Below are 25112 nucleotides of genomic sequence, written 5' to 3'. Positions count from 1 at the left end.
GATTTGATGCTCCATTGACTTTCAGGACGGCTCGGGTTCTATCTAGGTACGGAATAGTTCGGTGAGACTTCCAAGGTTATAAAAAAATTAAGTTGCCTAATTCCAAGGTTCTAATTCCAAGGTTTCTTAGCAACCTTGGAAGACCCTTAGGCTTAGCTTAATAAAGAACCTAGGAAGACACCCGTGGACCCATTTCATATCATTCCGTGCTACATTCCCTATTAAGATCCTTCATTCTAAGGCATCACTATTAGAACCCATCACTTTGGGACATGTATTAAGGCCCCATTATAATCGGACATCGAAGAAATGTAAGGATTCTAATGCCACGCTCCAAAAATTTCGGGTCCCTGAGGTCAAATTTTCGGTCCCCGAACTAGCCGACGGTTTGCGCCATATAACAACAGAATGATGTGGATTGGGGCGGGGGATTGCCCAGTAATGATAACTATTTATTATTGGCTGAGAAACATATCCAGTGCCAAAGTGCATACGGAGTACTCCGTATGGAGTACGGAGTAATATAGGTCCCGCCCATGACCCCTTCCATATCTGAAGCATTCGGGAGTTACCCTAAAATTATCGCTAGCTGATTTGAGTTAGTTGGCTAATCAAGGGTTGGGACTATGTTACATTTTGATTATCCCGATCTAACCCTATCTCAGACGCATTTCCCGTATTGGCTCCGTGTTCCGTACGGAGAACAGGTGTACTGGTACACGCGGATCGTAGGGGCCGAAGCGTGTTGATCCTGTGGACCCCGGCCCGTTTGGGCATTATTCGGACAACAATTTGGAATCAGAATGACTTCGAGAACGAAGTTTCACGCAGAATCTCACGACGGCAGGTTTCTCAGGTCAGCCGAGCATTTTGGCTATCGGTAGAGTGCGAACCTTGTGTGTCTCGGAGGTTGCAACCACAATATGTATTAATGCCACGAAGTCAAACGCCACAAAAGGCAAGGGGTGCAGGGGTGCGAACAAGGATGAGAAAACTGAAAAATCTAAAAAGTAATTATTAATACAATTTGTAATTGACCAAGAACTATCCACAGAACGAAAGGATGTGCCCCAAGCCATAATTTCCAAGGTTGCGCAAGTTCGTTGGCCGTCCAGCTTCCTAGTTGGTTGGCCTGCCTTCCGAAGACACTCGATACTCTATCGTCTTCTCAATACCCCCATGCTCAGGCTCCCGACTGGACAAAATGAGCTCCTCGCTTGGCGTTCGTTTGGGCTGTGTACGCGCGGAAGCAGTGGACTGCATGTGCGACCGGTCTTTCGACCAAGTATCCATCATGTAGCTTCTGCCTTGACTGTCATAGTAATAGTTCTTTCTGTCACTCGTCGAGCCGAGTCCTCGCACGAAGCCCTTGAATAAAGGTGCCAGATATGGAATGCAAGTGACAATGTTCTAATAAACGCAAATGAGCCATTAGATCGCACGGAACTGGTCATTTTCACTTACGCCCACGTTGAATTCAATCGTTCCCCATAACACGAGCATTGTCGAGTTTCCATCTCCGAATGCCACACGTTGGATCTGGGTTAGCCGCATGATGGAACAGATGGTGGTGAAGAGGCCGAGTAGGAAAAGGCATACAACACCAGCCTTCTGTGCGGTTTTTATGTTGAGACCAAGGAGCAATGGAATGGGAAGCACGATAATGGTCACGTCCGTGATGATGGTATAAATCGCGAGACCGTAGAACAGTCCTCCCACCGGAAGACATGTGCCTGGTACATGGGGGTTCCATGATCGTCGAACCTGTTGCGACCGAGTGGTAATCAGCTTGTGGTCGGGTGCCCCTCCGGGAAGAGGCTCTACCTACCGGTGTGCAATTGAAGAGTAGGCTCAAAGCACCAGCTATATGACCCAACGTAGACGCGGCAATCACAACCCAGATCACAGTTCGATAAAGACGCTTCGAGGTTCCAGAAATTAGTCGCAGGTAGCTAAGGCAGAGCGAAGCCTTGAAACCTGCGATGCCAATCTGGTAGAAAGGTCGTCCTGCGTAGTTGATCTATTTGGGCTTTTGTCAGTTCACCAGTAAAATGTGATAAGCACAGAGAATCAAACTGAAATGTAGAAAAAAGATATTGACCTTAGTATACGTGGAATAGTTCGGTGGGGGTCGTAGCTTTAATGGCAGTCCTAATCCATATCGACTTTCTGTGACTGTGAGTAAGTTCCATACGGCGACAAAGAGCGAGCGGTGCCTACGAGAAATGCAGAGTGCACTGTATATAACACTAAATATCTGCTCAACAGTCAGTTGTATTACCCCTCGTGTCACACTCAGGTCAACTTACCATACTAGCCACCATCACATAGTCTGCTGCTGCCCATCGACTGGCTCGCGCTCGGAGGAAAAGCCGCACGGAAACTGTGATAACCATTAAGATAGTAAGACTCAAACATACGCCCAGGATGAGCCGGTACTGCGATGCAGCTTCCACCTCGGGCGAGGCATTGTGTACCCAGCCCATTGTTGAGGAGAGAGCGTGCGAAGGGGTATGGGAAAGAGAGTGAACGAGAACATAACCTTGGAATCAAGCGCTTTACCTGCCTGTGTAAGCAGATTGAAGAGGCTTATGCGTAGAAATCCTAAAAATTCTAAAAATGTTCTCACTTGAACTTTCTCTTTCCTTTTCGGAAATAGACCGATAATGGTCATTTTACTCGCTCCTCCGTACTCGCCCGGTCTTGCAAGGTTGTTCTTCCAATGCATATTATTGGCATTTAGCTCACCCCTTCATATATGAAGTTTAATTCCCCCACAAAGGATCTAGTGCCTTGGGTCGTTGATTTATTAATTCTTATTCGTTGCTAAGTGTGAAACGTGTCGCCACGCGGACTCCACGGTGATTGCGACGTTATTTATGCTTTTTGTTGCATGAACCCATTGTGTTTCCCACCTTTTTCCCACTAACATTGTCGCTCATTTTCTTTTCTTTTTCTTTCCCAATTTCCCTATTATCTATCTTGTCTCTTGTCTTTCACCCTATTGTTTCCGCGATGGGTGAAATTCAACCAGAGGTAGTTCCACAACCTCCCCAAGGTCAAGTTGATGATGCTGTGGTATATCTCAAGGGCCACGAAAATGGGGCAGTTGACTCTCAAATCGATCTGCGGGCTTTACGTCGTAAGGTTGATCGACGTTTGATGCCTTATATGTTTTGCTGCTATATATTGCAGTTTTTGGACAAGGTCATGCTGAACGTGAGTTTGACTTATCCAATCGCATAGGCCATGTGACTAACACAAGGATGATCTATGCATACAGTATGCAGCCGTTATGGGAATCAAAAAAGACTTGGGACTCGTCGGCAATGATTTTTCCAACGTCGCTACATGGTTCTTCATTGCTTATTTGATTGCGGAGGTACCAAACGGTGAGTGTGTAGATTTATTTTGACGGAATTGTCTTTGATCGACACTGCTGATCCCTGATTTGCAGTATATTGCTTGCAAAAAGTACCGCCTGCCAAATGGCTTGGAGGAAATGTTTTCCTCTGGGGACTCGCAGCTGCCGCCTCTGCTGGTGCGCGAGGATATCGGACCCTGCTAGTAGCACGAATTTTCCTGGGTATTTTCGAAGCCACCGTGGGACCATCCTTGATGCTCATTAGCAGCCAGTACTACACGAGAAGCGAACAAGCTCCTCGGTTCACTGTGTGGTATATGGGTCTTGGCGTGGCCCAGATTCTTGGAGGTATTATATCTTTTGGATTCCAGCATGTACACAATGCCTCACTAGAGGGTTGGCAAGTTATGTTCCTTGTTCTCGGGCTGGTCACAATGGTTGTCGGAACTTTGACATTTTTCTTCATTCCTGATACACCAATGAAGGCAACCTGGCTGTCTGATAACGAGAAGGTGGCCCTCCTTCAACACGTCAGCGAAAACCAAACTGGAGTGTGGAGCACAAAGTTGAACCTGAGGCAAATCTTGGAGGCTCTCGGCGATATTCAGCTGTGGCTCCTGACTGTGACAACAATTTTGGTGCGTCTCACATTCTATCGTTCACCCCCTTGCTTCAACCATCCCCTGCAGTTCCATTAACCAATATTGCATAGATCTCCGTGTCAAGTGGTGTGGTGACGACATATTCCTCGACTCTGATTGCCGGATTTGGTTTCTCCGGTCCCATCTCAGCGCTTCTCAATACCCCATCAGGCATTGTTAGCATTTTCTTCACACTTCTCGTTGGCTTTGGCATCCGAAAGACTTCCAATCGCTGGGCATGGAATGTGCTCTGTACTATTCCTGGGATCATCGGGGGCGGATTACTATCCTTCCTGCCCAAAGGCAACAAAGCTGGTGTCTTGATCGGTATTTATCTTGTCAACGCAATCGTGGCTACTCTTCCGATCCTATACCAATGGACCATGGCCAACTGCGCTGGACATACCAAGCGTGCGTTTGCTAGTGCACTGGTCGCTGGGTCTTTCTCGGTCGGAAACATCATTGGTCCTCAGACATTCCAGTCACGCGATGCGCCGGAATACCGACCAGCTAAGATTGCTGTTCTCGCAACCCAGGCTTCGGCGGCTGTTCTATCCGTCGTGCTCTTTTTATATTACAAGTGGCAGAACCGCCGCAGAGATCAGACTGAAGGCCACGTTGATGAGAACAAGATTGACGAGACGAGGTGGGCTGGGCTCACTGATAAACAGAATCCTTCTTTCCGTTACGTCTACTGAGGCACTCTGCAGTCCACTCTACACGTCTGGATACTCAGCCAACTGGCATTTTTTGCTACAAAATTGTTCGACTTGCCTGCCTTCTGGGAGGAAATTTATGTACATTAGATTTCAGCTGTAGCTCAGCACATCCCCAATACCCCATGGGAGGTAGCAGGCACACGGCCTACACCTCCTCATCGCCGGACGTTAATTAATGCATGCATACGTACGTACATACTGAAATGCTGACGGATCATGGCCTGATAATGTACGCAGTAGTGTATATCACTGTGGTGTTTACCCTTGACCCCTTGGCCCAAAAAGTATCACTCGCTTGACCTTCATGCGTCCTCTTGAATATTTATTCCCATTGTTCGAGATGAAATTGCTAATCTTGCCCATAAAAGCGACGGCGAATCGGCCAATCTATTGATCTTAATTCACATGCAGGTGTTGCCTCCGTGTAAACATGTAGTCCTTCGGGAATCCAAGAAACAAAGCTATTCATCCAGTTGTAATTGCAAAAATGTCGATCCGTGAGTAGCACAAAACACTTTCTTGTTATCAATGATGTCCATGGGTGTGACACGTAGTAAGACGAAGGAGGCACTTTACCTATAATGGAATTCGGCCCATAGAAAACTTGATAGCACCGAGTGTCTCAAGACGGAAGACCATAGCTGCTCAACCAATCTGTCGGCCACCTAGATGTCACTATCTTCTGCACCAATTCAACCTCTGTGTCTTTCACGCAGTGGAATCCGAGCCAGATGACAGCTGGTATAATTCAGAAACCCGTCCGGTAAGCTAGGGCGAATGTTGATTGGATGCTCCCCACGTGGAACCGACTTTCAGCTTCGGATTGTTGTACATGACATCGAGTATGCTCGTCAACATGCCCTCCGATCAAAATTTCATGTTTCCGGCTGTTGAATACGACGTCGAGTGCTCCGCACCCATGGTATTGGGTCAGCCCCTAAAATGTAAACAGATTTTCAGCCACGGATTGAACGTATAGTTTTCAACATTTGTGTTGCAGCAACCAGATCTTGATAGCCAATCTCTCGTAGCCTGTCGACGTCCAGCGGACCTGAGTGACTTTCGCAGTCTGCCGATAGTAATGTAGACGTTAAAACGCGTTGAAAGTTGCGAAAGCGTTCGGCTGTGCTGGCATTACACTGTACGTGTCTGTAAATTGTTCACCGAGTAAGATTGTGCACATCGCGGTTGAGGATATAATGGTTTCCTCTGTCCACACCTCGGCAGGGGACTGGTCCCAAAGCTCACTTCTCACGACAAGTAACACCTCTCTGCGTGGTGAAAGTGTCGACTGGGTGGAACCCAAGCACATAGATGCGGGGTTCGTACCAACCACGATATCGTCGAGTCCGTCCTGGGCATCATTTTGCTGGCATCAATGTCGAGCTATTGGAGTGTCTCACGAGCTTGATTGAAGAAGCAGCCATAAAGTCGACGGGAAGCGGGCTGTATCTGTCCCTTGTTCTACTTGGATCTTTGACTGGTGCGCAGTCGTTCATCCAAGCAGTCTCGCTGTGTATATCAGGGCCGTGGTCAGTTGAGGGCAAGCGGAACAGAACGACGAAGCATCAAGTGATGTCGTGTACGCTTGCTCCAGAGACCGATATTGTGTAATGGGAACGGGGAGTGTTGACACTGGTTGGATAGGAACCTAGACCGGAAATGGAGACAAGAGTGAATACCCAGGAATAACAACGCGTTAGCATCCAAAGAGAATATGGAAACTGAAAAAGTAGGAAACACACCAATTTAACCTTAATTGGTACAGTAAGCGTCACTTGAGGATAGAACGGAAAAATAGATGTAGGAAGGTAAACAAATCTCAAGTTGAGTGTGGGAAAGATGAGCTTAGCATCAATATGGGGAGGATGTTGGGAATGAAGGGAAAGCGGTAGGGGGGCTTGAGGCCATGATAATAGAGAAGAAGGAAGTGAATAAGAGAGGAGAGGAAAGCAACTCTGGAAGACGCTGGGGATAGCATCAAGAAGAAAGAGACGTGATAAAATAAAATGTGAATAGCTTCAAGAACAAAAAAATCCCCATTAATCTAGACCGTTCCTAGACCTCAAGACAGGACATGGTATACCAGAGTCCTCAGAGAGGAGCCCGGCACCTCTGTCCCCTCCTCCGGACATTCCCTTATATGGCCTTCCGCTATCTGGACCTACAGTTGCCAAGCATCCTGGGTATATAAGAGTCCGAACCGGCAGTGGGGAGGAGGCTATTCTCTCTCCTGCAAGGGGCTATTCCCCTGGGCCACTGGGGGGGGGGCTGGTTGAAATATTAGTCGTTGTGTTCTTCATATAGGACCAAACACTTAAAAGCGATGTCACTAGAGAATTTTAAATTACATTTTGTCTACCCTCTTGGTGTCGTGATAGCCTTAAATTTGAAAGGAAGAACCTAGATAGGGTCAGGCTGCTATCTGCCAAGTTTGAAACAAATCTGAACACTCGATGGCGGTGGTCGATGAAGTCTTTAAGTGTAGGGTACATGCATATAGAGTCAGAACATGAAGCTATCCAGACACCCATTTTAGGAAGGAGGGATGAAAGTGAGCCCGAATAGTAAAGTCATGCGTTCGATTCTTGGCCTCCTTGAATAAATTATTAGGTGCACCTTTTTCATTTCCTGGCTTTTTTCCCACCAAATTGTGAGCCATTAATATTAATATCAATACACCCTCCCATCCACGCCGATCACTCGACATCCACCGTAAAGAAACCGATCCCACCCAGGAGTACAGCATGACGGTGCCCTACATCCCATACCCAAGCAGAAAGGCCGACCCAATTTGAAACCGACGAAAGTCCTCACGCTTCGTACCCAACGATTCGGCAGGCTTTGGCCCGGCAGAACCATCCGGCTCTTTATTCACCCCTCGTCCGTCATTCTCCATCCATCTTCTTTGACAATGCGGGAGCGGCTACGGATACTCTGTTCATTATATATGGGTGCGACTTCATCCAGCTAACGAGACTGGACGTCTTGAAACGGTTGCGAGAAGGACTGCCCGAATTGTGCGTGACATAAGGCATGCATTGCTATCTGTCTCCGCCATTGATCCGGTACCTCATAAGCTGCCGCAATCATGGCAGCTAATGGTGGACGATGATGAGATTTGATGCCGCGTTACTGGAGAAATACATCTTGGTTAGCTGAAAGCACTTCATATCGCCGAGGCCGGTCACGCACCCCCACAGCTGTGGCCAGGGCAGATGGTGAGCACCATATGAGACAGTGGGAAAGGGAGCTAGCGTTGCTATACGGAGTATGCTGGTCGCAACAGTTCTGGAAGAACGGCCAGCGGTCGAACGAGTGTGGATGCAGCCTGATGAAAGTCACGCGCAACCAATGATGAAGACGACAACAACGCAGAGCTTTTCAATTCCCGGCACCGAAGTCCCATTGCCACTGAGGTGGCGAGCAACATCGATTCTAGATCAGTGAGATATTCGTCACCGCCGTTGCGATGTTCAGAGCAGTGGCTCCGAGGGCTGAGCACTATTTATACCTGGTCATCTGATTGTATTTTTTAGAATCATTTGGGATGCCTGACGCAAGTCTCAGGTGTAGTCGCATGGGCAGCTCTCGGCAAGGTACCCATGCACAGGGCTGCAACAGCTGCAGTGATACGCATGGTAGAAAAATGTATGGATATTCACTCAGATTTTCTGCTCGTCTGTCAGGTGTGTAGTATCCTGGGCATTTGCTGCTATTATAGGTCCAACAAATGAGCTAAACGAGGACTTTCGGTATCGTAACTAAGGTCCCACATTGTTGCATAGTCGACCAGGAAACAGACTCCACTATTGACACACTAAACGATGAACTACAGGTTTTAGCGAACGTATACATACCGGCACGTATTGTCTTTTGGCCCCATTAGTGGGTGGGGACAGACAGGGAATGCCTTAACCGCCATTTAAAATGGAGATTGCCCAGACGTGGCAATTCATTTAGCTGAAATATGAACTCATTCAAATATGAATGGCACCCATCTCAAGGTGAGATGAGTACTCAAATGTGTAATAGACCCGCGCTGGCGAGATCCCTCTGTGCCCCTATATTGCAAGGCGAGTCCGGATATATATAGTCGTGACATGAAACGTCCATTTGGGATCCTATCATTTATTTTCCACATCAACATCAGTCCCCATAACCTTCCCGAGACTTTTCTCTGCTGTCTCCCACTCTTTATTGATAACATCGAGTACCCAGTCACCCCTGGGCCGGAGTTTGAACTTGACCTCCCTCGGCATTGTCATGAACCCTGCCACGACCATCGCCCATGGATCCACCTCTTCCCCATCAGCAGGCTCGATATCAAACGCCCACAGCAGGCAAGCAACATGCATAAAAGATCCATCTGTAGCGACCCTCTTTCCTTGGCAGATACGACGGCCCTGCCCAAAGACCGGCAACGGAAGGTCCGTTCGCAGTCTTTCCTCTCCGGCGTCATCACGCTGGAGCCACCGCTCAGGCACGAAATCCTGAGTGTCTCCAAGCGCGGGATCAAAGACCTTCTCATCCCGACCGATGGCCCACGCGTTGGCCATGAGAGTGACACCCTTTTTGATCTTGACACCATTGAACTCGTCGTCCCGGTCCGCCCTACGAGGAATTGAACCTGGCGAAATAGGCCGCCAACGGAAAAGTTCATGCATAATAGCATCAATGAAAGAGAGTCCCGAACGGTCCAAAAACCGGGGGAGGCGATCACGGCCGACGACCTCGTCGAGCAAGGCGTGCGCCCGCGCCATGAAGGACGGCTGGTGCAGCGCGGCAATGAACAACCACAGCAGCTGCCGCGGTGAAGTCTCCATACCACCCTGGATGGATGTTGCAAGAGTGAAAGCGAGGTCGAGATCGGGGACACCGTTTTCAGAATACTTCTCCGCTGTGGCAATGGCCTGCTTGGTGGAGTTCCAGCCTGCCGAGTCCCTTCCATGCCGGAAGAGGCGCATATAGAGGTCCACCTGTGTGGCGTAGAGCTTGTCGGCTGCTCGCTTCCATGGTGACAAAAATTCCGGCAGGTGGCGCAGAGGCGGGATCATATCTGGAATACCGGGGTTCGCAGCGAGATGGGTTACTTGGGTTTGGATGTCGATGATCTCGTGCAGGATATGCTCTTCGAAGCTTGGGATGCGCATACCATAATGCAGAGCAAGTATGACACTAGATTGAGTGCGCTCAAGAAGTGGATAGATAGTTTCTGTGCTGATGCCATGGGGAAGCTTCCGTGCAGCATTTGAGAGGTCAAATAATAGCTGTTTGGACTCAAGCTCCATCAATGGATGGTACTGTGGGGCGGCGAGGGCACCGAGACTGGGCGCCAGGATGCGATGGTGGAACTTGAGGTGATCATCGTAGTCGTGCATCAGAGTGAATTTTGACTGCCCAGGCTTAGCCCCCGTGATCATCTCCATGCTGACGGAGGGCGGACGATTGCTGTACCATTGGCTGCGGCGACTGAACAACTCAGTTACAGCCTCATAGGAATTCAAGACCACAATTGGTATGATCCCGAAGAGCTTCGGTACTGCAATAGGTCCATTTTCTTTCGTCCATGAGTCCCAGTTTGAAAGTGGCTTGTCAATGGGGGAGCTATGCAGGTCGCCGATTAGGGGAAGCTTAAGGAGGGGTTTGTTTACTCCCTTCTTTTTCCCTGTAACAATGTAGAGCAATGTCAACAGACCGAACGCCACCGCGACCGCGATAGGTGTTGTAGTCATATTGGTTACAGAAATGCAGGGGCTGAGGAGACCACGTTTGACATATCAGACGTATTGCGGAGAAGAGGGAGACGCAGTTTCACATAGCGTAAAAACATTTGCATGACTCGGATATTATGCCAAGCTCTATTATTCCTTCTAGACCTCTTCATTGGTTTGAGAGGTCAAAAGGCGCTAAAAAGCGACGGACTCGTTATTAGTACAAGCGGGACTTGGCCCACCAATAAGTGTGCTTCTATTGAGGACCCAGGGGAGACGTTGAGCTGTCATATGCCGAAGAGTGGAATTGTCTTTTTATCATTGACCGTGATATCGTTGTTAATTTCGGTATGATGTGTCAGCCTCCATCTTAATGAACTGCTTGTCTTTGCAGAAGGATTTGCCAAATTACTGGTTCTTGCTTATTTATATTCATTCCACAAAATGTGAATTATCTGGTGCAGAAGTGCCAAAGCTAAAAAATAAACCGCGTATAACCCCTGGCCAGTTTAGGATTTTGGCCCCCGGGCTATCTTCGACATCCCTGCTAGCTGCAGATGAGCTGGTTTCAGGTTATCTATTTAATAACGTTCCCCAGGTTTTTTTTCCCACTTAATAAGTCTGCGAGAATGGGAGATGGTTGTTACTTTCCCTATAGAAACGCCAGCCCAAAGGCAGGTCTTGGGCGTGGCTATCGCTTTCTCCGTTCTAGCCGTAGCAGCGGTATGCCTGCGACTGCTAGCTCATCATCTTGCGCGTAAGCGATGGATCTTGAGTGACTATTTCATAATTGCCGGTGGCGTAAGTATCTGTCCAGTGAATTTATCAAAACTATGCTTACCAATACAGATCTTCGCCGTTGGCCTCCAGTCCATCAGCATCACCGGCGTGATACAAGCGGGCATCGGTTATGATCATGTCCCTGCAATTGCAATCAAATTTGGCACCCAGCCGATCACCAAACTCCTTCAGTTAATTATCCCATTGCAATTTCTCTGGGTTCTGAGTCTCAGCTGTACAAAGATCTCCATCTTGTTCTTATATCTTAGCATATTCCCTGTCACTTGGGTCGTGCGAGTATCCTGGGCAACGATGGGTGTGATTGTCGCCTGGACTATTGGGACAATACTGGCTGGATGTCTGATCTGTCGGCCCTTCGCTTTTAACTGGGACCAGACTATTCCTGGGGGATCGTGCGGTAACCAGGTCACCTCATTCACGGCGACAGGTGTTATAAACCTTGTTACCGACGTTGTTGTCCTGGTGACACCGATGCCGCTGCTATATAAGCTGCAAATGGCCAGGTATAAGAAAGTGACATTCATCACTATCTTCGGGCTGGGAGCAGTGTAAGATTTACACGGCTAGTGAAGGAAACGCCAGGAAGCATCTGCTAATTTAGAATATAGCACATGTATCATCAGCATTCTTCGTATCTCCATACTCTCCACGATGGATTTCACCGACATCACCTACTCGATTCCACGTGCCAACATCTTCAGTGGCCTAGAGCCCTGTCTCGCTGTAATCCTCGCATCGGTCCCTATGATGCGCCCCCTCCTAGGGCGTTCAGCATACACACCTGAGGTGACAGCTCGCCCATCGAATAAATGTTCGTCTCCGTCTGGAAGATCCAGGTCTACTGGCGATGGCGAATTCCAGCCGCTGCAGGATGACTCAAGTGAGCTGTGTTTACGACCAATCGGGCCAAAGCATGAGGTTGGCATCGCAGTTCAAAACCCCGCAGAGACGGGAGGGGTATCCCGTAGGAGCGGAGAGTCTCTTGAAGCTGGAGAGAGCAGGGATATGAATCAGAGGGAGAAAGGAGGCTTGGGGATTTCAGTGAAGCAGGAATGGGCTGTGTCTCATGGACTGAAGTGATATCAAGACCTCTTTCCTGAAACTTTCTATATATATACTAAACTAGGAAATAAACGCCTTACTGGCCAGGCATCCAATGGCGATTCGCTCTTTCCAATCATTTGGTCGATTGTTTTCCCCATTCACATTGTTCGATTGTTTATGCTACATTGTTTTGGACCTGCATCGCCTTTCATTTCAAGACCTCGCGTGCCAAAAATATTTCTTCTGCTGAAAATTATCTGCTCCAGAAAACGCTGCTCAAGATCTCGTCAATAATCTACAAAATGTTATTCAGATATCTTCTCGCGTTGGGTATCCAACTATGCTGGGTTGCTCTCGGGTCTGCCCAAGACGCGACAATTGTTTGTTTACCTGCAAAGCCACCAATATAATGAGGAAACTAACAACATACAGACGGTTCCATGGGTCACAAATGCACCTGATTACTTCCAGGGCTATGGAGGCAAGGCCATAGGTGCCGTATGTATCTTGTCTGCTTCTGCTGTTATTCATTGCTAACAATCAATGCAGAAAGATGCAACCACAACCTACGGCATCAACTGTCTCTCGGACCAAACAGCCTGCCACAGATTCACTCCAGATCTGACCGTTATCTACGGACCAAGCAGTAAGAATATAGCAGGCCCCCAAACACGGCTTTACACTGACTTGTACACATAGCATATGACATGATTGCCAACGGCTACAAATTTGACTTCACTTCAGGTTGCACGCTCATGGGTTCTCCAACACCCACCGGCGCATCTTGCACAGAAACAAAGTCCTCACATCTAATGAGTGCTATCACCTCGGCTACAGTGCTTGTTCCAGCCACAGGTGACGCTTCCACCCTGGGGATTTTCCCGGCAACCTTGATTGTGACAGATACCGGAGACTTCCCCGCGCCTGCTACCGCAACCGAAACCAAAGCTTCTGCCGATTCTCATGTTTCAACTAATGGCACAACCTTGACTGCGCCTGCGACCCCGACCACTGATCCTGTTGGCTTAGGCTTGGTTGGATTCCTGAATTCGACCGCCATGACAACTGATGGCCCAACATATTTCGGCAATGGAACTTCACCGGGTCACAAGAATGGCACGACAGTGACGGTGACTGTTCTTGCTAGCTCTATCCCGTGCCACTGTGAATGTGACTGCGGACAGAATCAGACCCCTAGGGCCACTGTCACTGTGCCAATGGCGATGAAAAACCACGGAGTCAAGACGGCTGCGCCTGTGGCATTGATGTGTGGAATGGTGGCTGGCGTCATGTTCTGGGGTTGAACTTGAGGTGTGAATTAGGGACTGGATTTTTATTTTGACCGAAATGCCATGGTTATATCGACCATATCAAAATTTGGACCTATGGTGAGGTAGGTTGGATTTCAGGAACAGAATAACTACAACATTGTAGTTCGAATCTGATGATTTGATTGGCTTGCGATTATTTCTCCACACTTAGGAATAAATTCCGCACAGATTTTGGGTAAAAATAGAAAAATGCGCACGCGAGAAAATCCGAACCGCTTACATAATCATCGCGTTGTTGCCCACGGAGGTCCAATGTACTAGAATAGCCTCTACAATCCCTAAATTCCATAGATCCCTAATCCTGACAGGGCCCTAATAGAGATATCTTCAATGAAGGGCCCTAATAATAGAGAATAGTCTTATAGAAGTGATAATGATTGGAACGATGTAATCGGAACCCGGAACCTTTCAAGTAAATATCTCCGGACTTGATCCCGGAAAAATGCTTGGTAACGTATTGATAATGATGTGCTGACATTTGCTTACCTACAAGCCCCTCGGTCGGGACTGTCAAATTCCGTTCGATCTGCAGTTTTTTTGCACTGTGATTGGCTGCGAGTGGCCATTTTTTACTCCGAGATGGGCCCAGGCACCCAGGATATGGCGGGAGAAAGCGATAGAAAAACATTTTGGGGATCGTGAGATCCATAAATCCACATGTATAAAAACCCCATCCCAGTTCACCTGTTGTTTCTCTTCCTTGGAATCATTATATACCACTTCACTCCACTAATCATCCACCTATCTCCCCTCAACACCTTCACAATGGGCTCCACTCAACCCGAATTCAAGAACCCGGCTACTGCCTCTCTTTTGGAGTTGGCGAAGTCGCGCCGCACCTACTACGGCCTCAAGGCCGAGAGTCCCGTCTCTGACGATGTCATTGAGCGCATTGTTCAGGACTCTGTGCTCCATGTCCCCAGCTCCTTCAACACCCAGACCTCCCGTGTTGTCCTCCTGCTGAAGGAGGAACACAAGAAGGTGTGGGATATTGCCATTAATGTCATGGAGGGTCTGGTCGCCGCTGGCCACGTCCCCAAGGAAATGTTCGAGACTTCCACCAAGCCCAAGTTGGAGGCTTTCCGCGCTGCCTATGGAACCGTACGTTTGCCCTCCCCAATATGACTCCATTCGGTGCCAAAATGGCGAATCATCAGCTTACACAGTAATCCAGGTCCTTTTCTTTGTCGACTATGAGTCGCTCGCTCCTATCAAGGAGAAGTTCGCCATCTACGCCGACAAGTTCGATCCCTTTGCCCAGGAGTCGAATGCTATGTCTCAGTACCTTGGTATGTACTTTTCTTCGGCCTTTGGTCAGAAACAAGTAACTTGAAACTAACTATCACAAAGTCTGGACTGCCCTTGAGTCTGAGGGCTTCGGCGCCAACCTTCAGCACTACAGCCCTCTCATCGATGAGCCGATTACCAAGACTTGGGACCTCCCCGCTTCCTGGAAGTTGGATGCCCAGCTGGTCTTTGGTGTTCCCACTTCTGAGCCTGGTGAGAAGCAGTTCGCTCCTATTGAAGGTCGCTACAAGGTGTTCGGCAAATAAGCACATAAAGACGCATGCATATAAATTTAGCACTCACGAATGAAAGAGCAATGACTTGGATTTTCAGTTTCAACGCAATTTTGCAAATCTCAAAATTAGTAGGCTGGACTGCACGGTCCAGACTCAAGACTCATCTCAGAAAGGGGAGGGTATGCACGATATGACGTCGGATGCATGCAGGGAGATCGTGATCTACAGAGCTTAGTCGAACATCCAAGTTCAGCCTCCATAGGATCTAAGACCCTAAAGATTAGGCGTAGATCAGAAGGATCCTCAATGATCATCACGGAATAGCGGTCTGATAATAACCGAGGATCAGCCTGATGCAAGGTCCCGTTGTCTCCCTTCGGCCTCGGAAATCGGATTCCGCCATGCCGTGCATCCGATTGGATGAAAAACTCGTAGGAAGAGCTTGGGCATCAAATTATCGTGTCAATCACTGACGATCAAGGCTGGCGACATTGATTTACACTGGATTCGCAATTCATTCTCTAGTGGCATTTGGCATTCCAAGCATGATCTCGGGGGTAGATCTACTGCTCCCACGTATTTTGGAAGTAATTGCCACGTTCCTTGTCAGATTCTTTTATCTGGCTGGGAACAGAAGCGAAGTGAAAGATCTCGAGTGCCAATATGGGTATGACTATCCGGAGATCTTCGCGCTAGAACCAAATCGCTAGGCATGACTATAAACATACCTGTCGTTCTCGAAACAAGAACTAGATCCACTATTTAAGAGTGTACGCAAGCTTCCGCAAGGGATTCTGATGACCATGGTGATTTGAATCATCGATATGCAGGAGGTACGTTGTATGTTGTACGTTATAGGTCGTAGATGTTATACATTGTACATCGTACGTACTTTGTAGTTGAAAGTAGATGCCTGACCTTATTCTGGATAAAAAATCAAAACTCCACCCACTCCACTCCATGTTATCATCAATTTAGCCGTTTTTCGCCATCCTCTTTTTTTCTCCCTCTCTCCCTCTTCTTCAACTCCCTAAATTGCTCTCATAGCACCATTAGGACTGTCGGGTTTCTGGTAAATTGACAATGTCGTTTGAACCGCCCGCGGGTGCAGACTCTCGTGCGAATGAGCCCCACCATCTAGATCAGACCCGCCCAGAAGGTCAAGATGGGGACTCAGCACCAGTATCCAGTCGCTCTTCAATGTCCTACACAAGGACATACTCAACACCAGCGACCGGGGCACAAACCCCTGATCCATTGATGGGCAACACCAAGATTGTGGACAAGATCGCCCTTCAAGACCTTTCCATCAATGGCCTGGGTCATGAAAACAACGAGAGCTACGCTCTCGATACAACAAGCAAAATGAAGAACAGAAAACATGCAGACTCGGTATCTCGCTTTTATCCGGATAGCTCCGACGAAGAATCGGGATCCCCGACCCGCAGCAAGCAAGGCATCCCGCCCGAGCTCTCGAGCTTCACAGCCGAGCTCATCCTAATCTTCGTCTGCTCAGCAGGCCTAATGCTCTTCTCTTTCCTGCTAGGTGACATGCTCGCCCCGCAAGAACAAATCAAAACAGCCCTCGGCATCACCAACACCGAGCTTCCTTGGGTCGTCGGCGCCTTCAACACAGCCAACGGCCTATCGGTCATCATCTCCGGCTCGCTAACAGACTTAATGCCACCAAAGCTCCTCATGGTCGGAGCCTTCGCCTGGCTCGCCGCATGGAACCTAGTCGGCGCGTTCACCCTTCACCCATCCCGCTATGTCCTATTCTTCGTGATGCGCGCCATGCAGGGTCTCGCCATCGGCGTCCTCGTCTCAGGAAGCATGAGCATCCTCGGCCGCGTCTACACACCCGGTGTTCGCAAGAACCGCGTGTTTTCCGCAATGGCCGCTACCGCCCCGTTCGGGTTCTCTCTCGGTGCGATCCAAGGCGGAGCCTTGTATCAACACCTCCCGTGGATCTTCGGCTCAAACGCCATTATCTGCGTGCTGTTGTGTGCGGCAGCTTGGTTCGCTATCCCACCCCTCCGACCCATGGCCGATGCCTCCGGCAAGGAAGCCCCGTCGATCAAGCAATTCGACTATATCGGCGGCTTCTGCGCGGCCGGTGGTTGCGTGTGTCTCCTATTTGGGCTAACTCAGGGCCCCGTCGCCTCGTGGTCTCCTTACACCTACGTTTTAATCATCGTGAGCTTCCTGCTCTTCGTCGGACTCTTCTTCGCGGAGCGCAATGCAACTCGCCCTCTCATCCCTAACCGTCTCTGGCGCACACCGGGCTTCACTCCGTTGATGATCGCGTACTTCCTTGGCTTCGGGTCCTTCTTCGGCTGCTGGCAGTTCTACGCCATTCAGTTCTGGCTGCGTATTCAGCACGCTAGTCCCATTGCTGTCGCGTTGTATCATATCCCCAATGCGCTAGTCGGTGTCCTGGCGACGTTGATCGTTGCCCGCACTTTGCACCTCGTCCCCGGTCACTATATTTACGCGGTATCCATGCTAGCCTTCACGCTTGGACCGGCGTTTTTCCTGCCGCAGACTGCAAACACCATTTACTGGGCGCTTTCGTTCCCGGGTATTTCGCTGGTGACTTTCGGGCCTGACCTTGCTTTTGCGGCAGCTTCGATCTTCATTACTAGTAATGTTGAGCGGTCCTATCAGGGGAGTGCGGGCGCTTTGTTGGTTACGAATCAGAATCTTTCGTCGGCAATTATGACCAGTGTTGCTGATGCTATTGGGACCCGTGTTGATCGAGGGCCGTCGGGGGAAATTGGTCTTGATGGGCTGCGTGCTATTTGGTGGTTTGCCCTTGCGGCACAGTTGCTTGCTGCGTTGGTCACAGTTATTTGGGTCAGAATTCCGAAGGAGGAGGAGAAGGAACACGTTACTTGATTTGGATCAACTCGGTTGTTTTATTTAGTTTTATTTTATTTTATTTTTTTTTAAGAGATAGATTTCTTAGATCAGGCCCCGGATATTACCCTCATTTGATACACATTTTACAATTGTTAAAGCCAATAACACAGCGTAGGTCCGTACGTAATTGAATTTGCAGTGACCGGCATCCTTTTATCACTACTACAGCCCAATCATATGCAAAATATGTACAGTAAAATTGGTACTGGTATCATCCACAATATCCAGCGTCCTTTGCGTTTTCATTCTTACGGCATCTTAGTTTGGCTACGTCTTTCGATTGAGGAATGATCTACCTAGGTATGCAAATCCTGTGACATTATTAAAGAAAAAAGGAAATGATAGAATTGTCAGTTGGCCACCCATCCCCCAAATATATACATCAAAGTACCGAACCCAAGCTCGTAAGTGAAAGAGAAAGAGAAGTTGCCCCCAAAGAATATCGCCCCAACGCAATCATAGAGAATAAACAGCACAAAAGGTCGGCTGTATATCCGAACAAATATATATACATCGAAAAGAAGGAATAAATAAAAAGTCATCACGCATCCATAACAAGGGTATGCTCACTGCTCTTCTTCGAAGTCGCCTCCTGCATAACACTCATCTCGGTGGTAACCTCGATGCCGCCAAGCGAACTGTGGCTGGAGTGGTCACCAGGCTTAACATTGATCGAATACATATCATAGTCTTTATCCTGGTTCTGGCTATAGAGCTGAGTATGACGTGTCAGATTGCGAGTTCCGGTGAGGTTCGTGACTGTGGTTTTGTTGGCAGCATAGCGATTTGAGCTTCCTGCCGAGAGAAGCCTGGGGAAGATGCGGCTGATAATTGGTCGCAAGAATGGAAGACAGGAGCACATTATGGCGACATTGCATTCTGCGGCGGTCCAGTAGGCGGCTCCGACATTGCTATCTATTTGGTGGATTAGCCTTGGGTTCCATGGATTGGGAGACACGAAAGTGACGCACAGGAAGTGTCGGGACTTTTTGCAACTTCACGTAGACTAGATAGCCGGAGGATGCTGGTGACCACAACTAAAATACCGATAGCGAAGACGCCCATTAGGGCGATCTTCTGCGTGCGGGGCAGCTGTAGCTTGGAAAGGAGCGGCATGGGCAACACTAGTAGCGCTATATCGGTAACAATGTTCATTGAAGCATTGAAGAACCAGAGAGCCTCGAAGCTGAGACAGTTGCCGGGCAAGTCCTTGTTCCAAAATTTGGCCACGGGGACACAGTTCACGAAGCCGCTCACGAAGGCCCATGACGAGTAGGTAGCCACGATTGCCATCATGGCATAACAGGCGAGGCGGAAAGGTTTGCCGGGAAAGATGCGCAGATATTGGAAAAGAATGGAGAATTTCGTGAATGCCAAGCTGGCGTTGTACATGGGAATCGCAGCCCACAAACACTGAGAAGAAGTCAGGTTAGTTTGCCAACGAAGAGAATATGCAAAGAATAAAGAGTACCTTAAGCTGTTGCTGCAAGACATGACTGGAAAGAAGTGCTGAGTGGACACCCATCTTATAATGTAATTCTGTCATCCATATTAGTGGGGTGGTTCTTTAATTCTCCGACGCATCGTGAACTTACGGGCAGCAACGAGTGCGAGGTAGATAATGGAAAATATCTATAGTATTGGTTTATTAGTGAACTGCTCACCTAGCACTAGATGTGGCTCTTCGAGGGCATACCAACGAGATCAGAATAGCCCAATCTTCACGACCGGTGATTTTCATCAATCCAAGTCGTGCATAAAACCGCATTGCGACAATGACGATTGAGATGGTGGTTAGCACCGCAGTCACCACCAATGCCCGTCGACCGTGAGAGGCTCCATTATCATCCTCCCGAGGAAGCAACGCGTGAATCAAATCGTGCATATTGAATATCGAAAGTCCAGGACCAAATGTAGCGAGAATGGTTGTAAAACGAGCGTGTCGGCTATGTCCAGATGTTTCAATCGATCATGCCTAGTGTAGCAGTAGCACAGTGGCCTCGGATCGATGCAGCTCACTGCATTGAACTTGGGGTCGAGAGTGCCGGGAAATGTAAATCTGATACCAGGACAGGAAAATCCTTGTCGGAGACAGGGAGCGGGGACAAATTCATTTGAACACGATCTCAATGTCCGCACAAACTGCGGAGAACAATTTCACGCGTGGCAAAACCCAACCTGGGTAGGTGATTAACGCGAAATCCCCACAAGGTTCGAATAGTTTGCTCAATAGCGCGGCACCAGCTGGTGATCCCATGTTTCCATCCAGGTCACTGGGAAGCCTTGACTCGCTTAAGCGATGACTCCAGTATACGCCATGTGGTTTGGGGCCCACCCTACAGACCATAGGAGCATTTAGCGCGGGAATCTATTCACCGAATCTCCACCATGGCTGAACAATATTGCGAGGGGCTCACAGAACGGGGTAAGGATTGACATGTGGCTGCCAAGTCAGTTAAGGAAAACAGAAGGTATCTTTCCAAGTTTCCTCGTTGGGTATGGGCCTGCCCATAGGATCCACTTTGGTGGACAGTATGCGGTGGTTTCACTGGCTGAAGATGTATTTTTCATGAATAAAATTAGTGCAGGGTGGGGTGGCATCCGTCAGCCTCGTGCTGTCATTCTGATAATATTCATGTGGCATGCCGTATGACCTTAGGACCAGTACATATCTTGTAAGTACCACGGCAGAACATATATATGTGTTAAGACCAATTCATGTTAGACATTCGACAAAGGACATTAGTGGAAAGAAAAGAAAGGGAAGAAAATGAAGAGAATGGTTGGACCGACAGAGTGGTCACATCATTTCCTAATCGGGTTAATTTATGTCGCCCCTTATTGCTCCTCTATTTTGATCTCCCGAGCTATTCAATCTACTCCTGCATACGGAGTAGATAGCACCGCTTTGCCCTGCACTCTTCGCCATCCTGGACCAGTACCAGTCAGCCGTGAAACATGAATGGCTTCTTTTGTAGGGGAGTTGTGAAACCATGCAATGATCGCTGCGGTCCAATTATGGAAGTGGATGGCCCCCACACAAAAGTGTCATGAAATGACCCAGCGCACGGAACTCCCATGTGTCGCTGGCCACGGAGTATTACTACCCTACGCACCGTCCACAGCTGCGTCGCGTCACTTGCATATCAAACCCCTAAGGATATCTTGAGATGCACGGACAAGCTGATCAACGGAGACAAGACTATTTGGCACTTGAGTGCAGACCTCAAGTCCATTTTGGAGCGCCGAGTACAATACGAGATGCTCTTGTAGTATCCAAGATGCAAACATATCACTTCAGTACAATAATCGGCGGCTTATGCCGCCTTGCCATCTCCGTTTTGGACAATGTTTCCTAGGCCTTTTTGAGGACTTTTTTCCCATTCCTTGGACATCCTTCACTTTATTAGTGCTGTAGCTAGGAAGATGAGAAGAATTGGCTGCAAAATGTAGAGCATAGGCGACGACAAGCATGGTAATCTTTTCCATATTACCAGATAATGCCTTGCAATCAAGATCTTTCCCGAGGTCTCCTTCCATTTTAGTGTTAACCTCTTGCCGCTTTTTGATCTCAAGAGTAAAATTGAGCACGGTCCTGAACAGTCCGCGGGAGCTCGCGTCCATCGCGATTACTCATCCGGCCGATGCGTCCACTGGAGGGCTCCATGAAATCCCGCTTGGTTCATCTACCTACCTACTATATAATGATTGGGACTTCTTTAGAAAACCAACGATACTGACTCTCCAGGGCTGTAGGGGTACAAGTTCAAATCTTCTGAAATTGTCATGATTTCTCGTGGTTGACGAGACCCTGGCATGAAATTAAACCGTAATTATTATGTAGAGCCGTGTGCCATCCGAAAAGCCGCTGTTTACTAACTTCGGAATGTTGAGTTATCGAAAAGAGGCAGAAACATTAAATAGCATGATGGGGTCCTGCGTATTTATTGAGAAGGTTGTTTACTCGTAAAAGACCGGATTCTCGTCTACCAAAATCAGACAAACCCTCAGGATTTGATCGCAATTCCTGTTTTTACTTTCCTTTCCACTGCATTCCCTTGAGTCTATCCTCAGCCATTCTCAATTACAATCAAAATGCCACTTTGGCTCATTTACCACCCTCCCGGCACTTTTGAGGACGCCAGCTCAAAGCAAGCCCTGACCAAGGACGTGATGAAGATATACACTGGGATCGGTCTTCCTCCTTTTTATGTGGTTGTCAACTTTATCAAACTCTCAACTGAAGATATCTGGGTTGGCGGGGAAAGAAGAACCGAGAACCCGTTTATTCGGATCTCAATCGAACACATTGCTGTTCGACTTGAAAATGATGACCACGCTTATAAGCGCACCACCAACGCGATTGCAAAGGCTTTGAAGCCCCATGTTGCCGACAAGGGTTATGACTGGGAGTTCCACATCGACGAGACCGAAAGAAGACTATGGAGGATCAATGGAATGATTCCTCCTCCGTTTGGGAGTGAGATAGAGCAGCTGTGGACGACGGAAAATAGACCAAGTCTATATGATGGCGCCCACTAATTTCCCAAGATCAACTTTGGGTGTATTCTGAAGCATTGGCCGCTGAAAGGTATTTACTCACCATGTGGTTGTTGTATGTGTTCTCGGTGATTCTGTCCAGCTCGTTTATATGGCACCTCCATAATTGGATATTTCTTCAAGCATTGGACATCTTCTTTTATCTCCCTATTATTCGTAATCTTGCTACCTTGTGTGCCCTGATATTATGAAGGCCTGTCTTACCATTTCATTTTCAGTACACCAATTCCTTGGTTCTTTTAGCTTTAGACCAAGCATCAAGACTTGGTTAAGTCATAACAATGGAAACCGGGCCAAGCTGAAGCCCGTTTAACACAGTAGACGGGAATACATAATCCTAGTGTACATGTGTACTATAATTCAAACTAAAAACCTGTTAAACCACCCCAGCCCTTACTAACCTAGTACCTTGGACCAGTCCTGCTTCTTGAAGTACTCAGCCACGCTACTAAGCTGTGGTGCTCGTTCCAACTATACAAGTTAGCATTAAGAACCAAGTGGGAAATAATATATCACTCACGTCCTGGGGATGTATGACTGTTAGATCGCCTCGTCCCTCGTATCCAAACTTCTCCCAATACCCCCAGTTCTCATCAAGTTCTTCCTGGAGCTCAGGCGGGAAAGGAACAACCGACTGACCCTTTGGTAGTATGACAGGCTCGGCCTTCATACCAGTCACTTGCGAGAATATTTCAATCAATTCACGCAGCGTGATATAATCTCTATAGCCAATGACAGTTTTTCTGGCTGAGTCAAATACCAGGGCCCTGACAATTGGGCCAGAGTCTTCTTCCGCAGCAATAAAGGGTAGCTTGACGTCCGGGTCTAGACCCCCGATGAACTGGACAACTCCGTTCCCATTCTGGATAGATTAGGCCAATGCTGAAAACTAGGGTTTGAAAGGACTTACCTTTCTTGGCAGAGTGATCGGGTTTGAGACGAAGTTGCTCAAAAAGTACCCAGCTTGGAAGATACTGGTTTTCGCCCACAACTCTGGATGATTCTCTCTCCCGTAAATCTCGGCTTTGGCCTTTGAATCGAAATGATAGACGTGGGTATATTTCCCTCCAGACCACTTGGTCGCATTAGACAAAGAGGATAGCACAAACCGTTCCAGAGACTTGACCTTTGCCGCAGCATCGATAACATTCTTCAATTGCTGCGTCTCATGGTTGGCGGCCCAGGCATTGAGGGGTTGACCTGGTGTTGCCTTGTCTTTATTGGCGGGATCGCCATACAAGCCCCAGAAGTCACTGACCGCGAAAATGACATGTGCATCCTCAAATGCCGAGAGAAGTGAGGATGGGTTGTCCAAGTCGGCTTTGACAACCTCTGCACCGCAATCAGCCAAAGCTTGAGCCTTCGACCCGAGAGGATTTCTGCTGATTGCGCGAACACGCCAGCCGGATTCCCGCAGGAACGTCTCCGCAACAGAACCGCCCTGGTTACCGGTGGCACCGAGAATGACAATTAGCTTAGAAGCCATAAGAGTGCGATCGGAAGACTGATTGGATAGCTGGTAAACCTGATGTATTGAAGTGAGCAAAGAAAAGAGATGGAGTGCCTCCATTTTAAGTTACGGGGTCTAGCCAAAACTGGAATGGGGCCCGGAGACTTCTGAGCTGTTGAATAATCACGATATGCAAGGTTTCTCATCCGCTCACATTCATTATAAATTCCAAGTTAAGAGTTTCATCGGAGTGATTATTATTCAACTGGACTGACAAAGCAAATGAATCACTAATGACGCTTCTATCTATTCTATTCCATAGTGATATGATCCCTCCCAGCATAGAGCAAGCACAATACATTTCTAAGCTCTCTTCTTTCTATTCCCCCACAAGCCTCATAGTTTCCAAAGCTACTTTCTTCTCATTCCACGGTGACGCAGAACCCCAATTGTGTGTGGGTTCCAAGGGCATTGGTCGGATATATAACGTGGGCAATTTGTAACCTGCGTCTCTCATCCGCGATCATCCACGAGCTCTTCCATTGAATCTTCCCATCGACAGAACCCAAACTCAATTTCTCAAGCCTGACCTCCTCATGGCTTTCCCAAACCGCCTCCTCACTCATTCGACATGGCGCCTCATCGGTCTTGGCCTCACAGGCACCGTCTTCTCCCTGGGAGTCTTATCTATACTCGCACCATCCGTTGCTGCAGATTCTCTAGGGGTCGCGCCTACCACATCAGAAGGCCGCGAGATAACCGCAAAATCAATGGTTTTTCTTGGTATACGTGATGTGGCTGTTGCGGCAGCGCTGTTTTGGTATTATTGTGAAAAGAAGGAGAAGGAGATGGGGGTTTTGTTGACAGCGTGGACGATCGTGTGCACAGTGGATACATGGGTAACAATACAGGGGCCGAGAGGGTGGGATAAGGGGGTCTGGGGACTATGTGGGGGGGGCCCTGGTGGTCGCGGCTGGGGGGTTGGGGCTGTTGCAGTCGTGAGGAATATGGATTGCGTGGTGTTGAAGGATTTACGAGTAGAA

At 48.3% G+C, this 25112-nt stretch overlaps 11 protein-coding genes across 11 annotated transcripts; 7 read left to right on the top strand and 4 right to left on the bottom strand.

Moving 5' to 3' along the window:
- Window positions 1–1119: 1119 nt before the first annotated feature.
- N7519_005732 (uncharacterized protein) lies at window positions 1120–2486 on the bottom strand (the record flags this gene model as incomplete). Its single annotated transcript, XM_057292508.1, has 5 exons — window positions 1120–1410; window positions 1465–1764; window positions 1829–2020; window positions 2102–2257; window positions 2310–2486. The coding sequence occupies 5 exons, from the start codon at window positions 2484–2486 to the stop codon at window positions 1120–1122; spliced, it is 1116 nt and encodes a 371-aa protein (XP_057147319.1).
- Window positions 2487–3015: 529 nt separating this feature from the next.
- On the top strand, window positions 3016–4703 carry N7519_005731 (putative MFS transporter; the record flags this gene model as incomplete). Its single annotated transcript, XM_057292507.1, has 4 exons — window positions 3016–3219; window positions 3284–3392; window positions 3458–4002; window positions 4077–4703. The coding sequence occupies 4 exons, from the start codon at window positions 3016–3018 to the stop codon at window positions 4701–4703; spliced, it is 1485 nt and encodes a 494-aa protein (XP_057147318.1).
- A 3145-nt stretch (window positions 4704–7848) lies between these two features.
- Window positions 7849–8174, top strand: N7519_005730 (uncharacterized protein; the record flags this gene model as incomplete). Its single annotated transcript, XM_057292506.1, has 2 exons — window positions 7849–7945; window positions 8014–8174. 2 exons carry the CDS (start codon window positions 7849–7851, stop codon window positions 8172–8174), a joined length of 258 nt encoding a protein of 85 aa, XP_057147317.1.
- A 677-nt stretch (window positions 8175–8851) lies between these two features.
- Window positions 8852–10459, bottom strand: N7519_005729 (cytochrome P450; the record flags this gene model as incomplete). The annotated part of the gene is made up of 1 exon (XM_057292505.1): window positions 8852–10459. The coding sequence occupies one exon, from the start codon at window positions 10457–10459 to the stop codon at window positions 8852–8854; it is 1608 nt and encodes a 535-aa protein (XP_057147316.1).
- A 615-nt stretch (window positions 10460–11074) lies between these two features.
- On the top strand, window positions 11075–12319 carry N7519_005728 (putative integral membrane protein; the record flags this gene model as incomplete). The annotated part of the gene is made up of 3 exons (XM_057292504.1): window positions 11075–11239; window positions 11288–11787; window positions 11848–12319. 3 exons carry the CDS (start codon window positions 11075–11077, stop codon window positions 12317–12319), a joined length of 1137 nt encoding a protein of 378 aa, XP_057147315.1.
- Window positions 12320–12585: 266 nt separating this feature from the next.
- On the top strand, window positions 12586–13587 carry N7519_005727 (uncharacterized protein; the record flags this gene model as incomplete). Its single annotated transcript, XM_057292503.1, has 4 exons — window positions 12586–12663; window positions 12716–12781; window positions 12833–12929; window positions 12983–13587. 4 exons carry the CDS (start codon window positions 12586–12588, stop codon window positions 13585–13587), a joined length of 846 nt encoding a protein of 281 aa, XP_057147314.1.
- Window positions 13588–14379: 792 nt separating this feature from the next.
- On the top strand, window positions 14380–15167 carry N7519_005726 (nitroreductase family protein; the record flags this gene model as incomplete). The annotated part of the gene is made up of 3 exons (XM_057292502.1): window positions 14380–14715; window positions 14789–14903; window positions 14965–15167. 3 exons carry the CDS (start codon window positions 14380–14382, stop codon window positions 15165–15167), a joined length of 654 nt encoding a protein of 217 aa, XP_057147313.1.
- Window positions 15168–16220: 1053 nt separating this feature from the next.
- On the top strand, window positions 16221–18035 carry N7519_005725 (uncharacterized protein; the record flags this gene model as incomplete). Its single annotated transcript, XM_057292501.1, has 1 exon — window positions 16221–18035. One exon carries the CDS (start codon window positions 16221–16223, stop codon window positions 18033–18035), a length of 1815 nt encoding a protein of 604 aa, XP_057147312.1.
- A 565-nt stretch (window positions 18036–18600) lies between these two features.
- Window positions 18601–19944, bottom strand: N7519_005724 (PTH11-like integral membrane protein; the record flags this gene model as incomplete). The annotated part of the gene is made up of 5 exons (XM_057292500.1): window positions 18601–18974; window positions 19031–19472; window positions 19531–19598; window positions 19655–19691; window positions 19756–19944. 5 exons carry the CDS (start codon window positions 19942–19944, stop codon window positions 18601–18603), a joined length of 1110 nt encoding a protein of 369 aa, XP_057147311.1.
- Window positions 19945–22154: 2210 nt separating this feature from the next.
- Window positions 22155–22601, top strand: N7519_005723 (tautomerase family protein; the record flags this gene model as incomplete). Its single annotated transcript, XM_057292499.1, has 1 exon — window positions 22155–22601. The coding sequence occupies one exon, from the start codon at window positions 22155–22157 to the stop codon at window positions 22599–22601; it is 447 nt and encodes a 148-aa protein (XP_057147310.1).
- A 414-nt stretch (window positions 22602–23015) lies between these two features.
- N7519_005722 (NmrA/HSCARG family protein) lies at window positions 23016–24105 on the bottom strand (the record flags this gene model as incomplete). The annotated part of the gene is made up of 3 exons (XM_057292498.1): window positions 23016–23090; window positions 23140–23481; window positions 23530–24105. 3 exons carry the CDS (start codon window positions 24103–24105, stop codon window positions 23016–23018), a joined length of 993 nt encoding a protein of 330 aa, XP_057147309.1.
- Between the last annotated feature and the right edge of the window lie 1007 nt (window positions 24106–25112).

This window comes from Penicillium mononematosum (genome assembly GCF_028829835.1).
Source record: "Penicillium mononematosum strain IBT 11891 chromosome Unknown utg000003l:1.0-8172316.0:1.0-8177699.0, whole genome shotgun sequence".
NCBI classification, from domain to species: Eukaryota; Fungi; Ascomycota; class Eurotiomycetes; order Eurotiales; family Aspergillaceae; genus Penicillium; species Penicillium mononematosum.
This window is presented reverse-complemented; position numbering and strand designations above follow the sequence as displayed.